Source organism: Alexandromys fortis, unplaced genomic scaffold, assembly GCF_014885135.2.
Source record: "Alexandromys fortis isolate MF-2015 unplaced genomic scaffold, M_Fortis_MF-2015_v1.1 scaffold_332, whole genome shotgun sequence".
Lineage (NCBI taxonomy): Eukaryota > Metazoa > Chordata > Mammalia > Rodentia > Cricetidae > Alexandromys > Alexandromys fortis.
In genome coordinates, this window is record NW_026068232.1 from 729,687 (window position 1) to 734,064 (window position 4,378).

Sequence of the window (4,378 nt, forward strand, 5' to 3'; positions counted from 1 at the left end):
GAACTGCGGAGGAAGCCAGACAGCTCTCTGAGAGCTGCGAAGGAAGCCAGACAGCTCTCTGAGAGCTGCGGTGCCAGCCAGGCAGCTCTCTGAGAGCTGCGGTGCCAGCCAGGCAGCTCTAGCTGAGAGCTCTGGAGGGATCCAGGCAGTACTTGCTGAGGGCTGCCGGTGCCAGCCGGGCAGCCCTCGCTAAGTACTACGGAGAAAACACGCAGCATTCTCTGGGAGCGGTGGAGCGAGCCAGTCAGGCTGGCTCGCTCCCTTTTCAGCTTTCAAGCTGGAGGGGGATCCTGGACAGCCACGTCGGCATGCTCAGCACTGGAAGAAGAAGCGCAGCGCTCGGAGACGAGCCGCCACCGGTCAAGCAAGGGACATGTCACAGCTAAGTACGAATCTGGGCGATTCCAGCCCACCGGACTCCCCTTTGCCTCCGGTCCAGGTCCATAGCCGCCCTACGGTTCTGATGCGGGCTCCGCCTGCTTCGTCCCGGGCTCCTCCAGTCCCTTGGGATCCACCTCCAGTGGACTTGCAGGCTCCCCTGGCTTCATGGCAGGCTTCTCAACCTGCCTGGGAGGCTCCAGAGGGCCAGCTGCCTGCCCCAGTGGCTCAGCTGGCCCAGCCTCCTTCACTAGGGGCCCCAATGGTCCAGGCTCCCCCGCTGGGAGGGCCTATGACCCAGCCTCCAACTCCTGGAGTCTTGATGCTGCATCCTTCTGTCCCGGGGGGGCCTTTGGCTCATCCTACAACCCCAGGAACCCAAATGACACACCCTCAGCCTCTTCCTGGGACCCCAATGGCCCACCCTCCTCCTCCTCCTCCTGTGACCCCTATGGCCCACCCTCCACCTCCTGGGACATCTATGGGCCATCCTCTTGCACCTGGGAACCCGATGGTCCATCCTCTCACACCTGGGGCCCCAATGGTTCATCCTCCCCAACCTGGAACTTCAATACCGCACGCTGCAATTCCGGGGACCCAGCCACCAACTCCAGGAGTCCTGATGGCCCAGCAGCTGACACCGGGAGTCCTGATGGTCCAGCCGACTGCTCCAGGAGCTGCGATGGTCCAGCCTCCTCCGCAGGCTGCCTTGATGACCCAGCCTTCATCTTCAATAACTCAGATGGCCAAGCCTCCAGGTCCTGGTGTCGTGATGATCCATCCTCCAGGTGCCAGAGCTCCGAACATTCAGACTCCAGTGTCAGGAGCACCAACTGCTCAGCCAGTATTGCCCCCAGGGCAACCTCTGGCTTCGTGGGCCCCACAAAGTCAGCCTTTGATCCTGCAAATCCAGTCTCAAATCATGAGAACTCAACAGGTTCCCCCCATTCCATCAACACCACAGGTGCAGCTTGCCACCGCCCCAGGCTGGCAAGCCACCACACCCAACTGGCAAGTGACCCCCCAGGGTTGGCAGGGGACGCCCTTGGCCTGGCAGGCCGCGCAGGTCACTTGGCAGACCCCAACCCTAGCCTGGCAGACCCCTCCTGTGCGCCAAGGGCTCTCACCCATTCGTTCTGGCCCCACACCCATTCGACCTGGACCACCACCTCCAGTACTCCGCCAGATGCCACCTGTGGTCCGTCAGGTCCCACCACTGATCCGCCAGACCGCTACACCTGTCAGACAAACTTTGCCTGGCATAGCAAGCCAGCCTCAGCTGTGGCAAGGCCTGCCACCCCCACCTCCACTGCGTCAGGCTCCACAGGCTCGTCTCCTGGCTCCCAGGATGCCAGGGCCACAAACAGCACCTCAAGTTACTCAGATACATTTGGTGCCACAGACAGGCCCACAGGTGTCCCATCCAATGCTGTCAGCACCACTATCTATCCCAATTCCTGTGCCCCAGGCTGCCTCTCAGTCAGCTTCCCGAGCTGTGCATTGCCCATCCATCATCTGGCAGGCCACCAGAGGACAGCGCCAGGTGCCAGAGGAGCTCGAGGTGCCCCAGGAGGTCGAGGTGCCAGAGGAGCTCGAGGTGCCCCAGGAGGTCGAGGTGCCAGAGGAGCTCCAGGTGCCACAGGAGGTCGAGGTGCCAGAGGAGCTCCAGGAGTCAGAGGAGGTACCGGTGCCACAGGAGGTCCCAGTGCCACGTGAGGTCCAGGTGCCACAGCAGCTCCAGGTGCCACAGGAGGTCCCAGTGCCACGTGAGGTCCAGGTGCCACAGGAGGTCCCGGTGCCACAGCAGCTCCAGGCGCCACGGGAGCTCCCAGTGCCACAGGAGCGCCCCGTGTCATTGGAGTTCCAGGAGGTACAGCAGGCCCAGGCAATGGGCTGGCAGGCACCCAAGGTACCCACTCACTTCTGGCAGCCCGTGTCTGCCCAGGAGGCCCAGGAGCAGGCCACTCCGCTCACCCGTGTGGAGCAGCAGCAGCCCTTTCAGGGAGTTCAACCCTCCCGCAAGGTCCTGCAAACTCGGCGAGCTGCCCACCAGGCCCAACCCGCAGGCATGCAGGCAGAACAGCCCTCAGTCCAACTGCAGCCTTCTTGGCAAGGGCCAGCCCCCACCATGCAGGCACAGCGTGGAGCCTCCAGAGGACGGACAAATTTTCCCAGGGGCTCCACTAGATCTCTCATGACTCCGTCAGGAGAACCTGGCCCCTCTTCTCTAGAACCTCGGGGCCCTCCCAGAGATCGCAGGGGCTCTTCAAGGGGCAGAAGGGGCCCTCCCAAAGATCGCATGATCATTGGCGCCACCTTCTGTGCTCCAAGGTCAGCATCAGCTCCCAGGGCATACCTGCCAACTGCCTGGGGAAATGTGCCTGCCACATCAGAGACCTTAACTGCCACCTCGAGGGTTCTTCCATCTACCTCTCATTTTCAGCCTGCCTCTTCTAATGGCTTCAGGGGTCCATCTGCCACCTCAGAGAGCCCAAAGTCACTGCCATTTGCTCTGCAGGACCCTTATGCCTGCGTAGAGGCTCTGCCTGCAGTTCCCTGGGTCCCATATGCTGATGTGAACAATTCAACAGCATGTAAGGCAGTGCCCACCATCCTGATGGTGACAGCAGCTGCCCCCGAGGCAAGTGCCACCATCGCAGAGGCCTCCAAGTCTGCAGAGCCACCACGGCGCTCCGGCAAAGCCACCAGGAAGAAGAAGCATCTGGAACCCAAAGAGGACGACGGTGGCCAAAGGATGGCCTCACGTGACTGGCGGGGCCCCCGACCCTGTGAGAATCCCAGGCAGAATGACTGGGAGATGCAAAGAGCTATGCAGCTCCTGGGGGAACAGGAACCCCTCTACACTTCCCAGGGTCTGAATGGCTGGGGACGCCCCAATAACTCTAGAATTCCAAGGGGCTTCGATGGTCCCAGCACTTCACAGGACCAGCGGTTCTGTGGTGGCTCAGGGGGGTCTCAGCCATGGATGGTCTCTGAGGTGCCAAGTGTCTCTCGAGGATCTAGTGCCGTTCAGGAGGACCCTAATGGGGAGAGTCAGGCATTATCTCCCTTAGATGAGAGGGCAAATGCTCTGGTACAGTTTCTCTTGGTCAAGGACCAAGCCAGGGTGCCCGTCCAGCTCTCAGAGATGGTAAATGCTGTCATCAGGGAATATAAAGATGACAGCTTAGACATCATCAGTCGTGCCAATGCTAAGTTAGAGAGCTCCTATGGGTGTCAACTGAAGGAAATTGACACCAAAACCCACACTTACATCATCGTCAAGAAGACGGGGCACCCTCAGTGCAATATGCTGACATCTTACTTAGACAGGCCAAAGTTCAACCTCTTGATGGTGGTCCTGAGCCTCATCTTCATGAAAGGCTACTGTATCAGGGAGAATCTGCTCTTTAGTTTTCTGTTCCAGTTAGGACTGGATGTCCACGCGACAAGTGGTCTCTTCAGAAGTACGAAACAGCTCATCACCAGCGTGTTTGTGAGGCACAGGTACCTAGAGTACAGGCAAATCCCATTCACTGAGCCTGCCGAATACGAGCTTCTCTGGGGTCCCCGGGCATTCCTCGAGGCGAATCAGATGCACATCTTCAGGTTTTTGGCCTCACTCTATGAAAACCAGGCCCAGATCTGGACAGGCCAGTACCTTCAGTCATTGGCAGAGTTAGAATACACGGACACCAATGAGGAGCCCAATGACAGCGATGATGATACCCATGGCCCCAGCAGCAGTGCCCACCCTCATTAATAGGTGTTGCCAAGATGAACTTATTCCTATGGGTACCAGGCCAAAAGCCATGGACAGTGGGAACCAGGCCAAAGGCGACGGACAATGGGTACCAGGCCAAAGGCGACGGACAACGGGGGAGCAGGACAAGGGGGCAAAGGATAATGGGTACCAGGCCAAAGGCAAAGGACAATAGGTACCTGGCCAAAGGCGACGGACAATGGGTACCAGGCCAAAGGCAATGGACAACGGGGGGGG

At 59.6% G+C, this 4,378-nt stretch overlaps 1 protein-coding gene across 1 annotated transcript; it reads left to right on the top strand.

The window, feature by feature from the left end:
- The first annotated feature begins 373 nt into the window (after positions 1–373).
- Positions 374–4,141, top strand: Magel2 (MAGE family member L2). Its single transcript, XM_050130834.1, has 2 exons — positions 374–2,023; positions 2,060–4,141. Exons 1-2 carry the CDS (start codon positions 374–376, stop codon positions 4,139–4,141), a joined length of 3,732 nt encoding a protein of 1,243 aa, XP_049986791.1.
- Positions 4,142–4,378: the final 237 nt, after the last annotated feature.

What these genes read in the sequence shown, in the direction of transcription:
- Magel2 (XM_050130834.1), top strand. Translation starts at nt 374, where the DNA reads ATGTCACAGCTAAGTACGAATCTGGGCGATTCCAGCCCACCGGACTCC. An exon ending in AGCTCCAGGTGCCACAGGAG is followed by an intron (nt 2,024 to 2,059) that starts GTCGAGGTGCCA and finishes GAGTCAGAGGAG; the next exon opens with GTACCGGTGCCACAGGAGGT.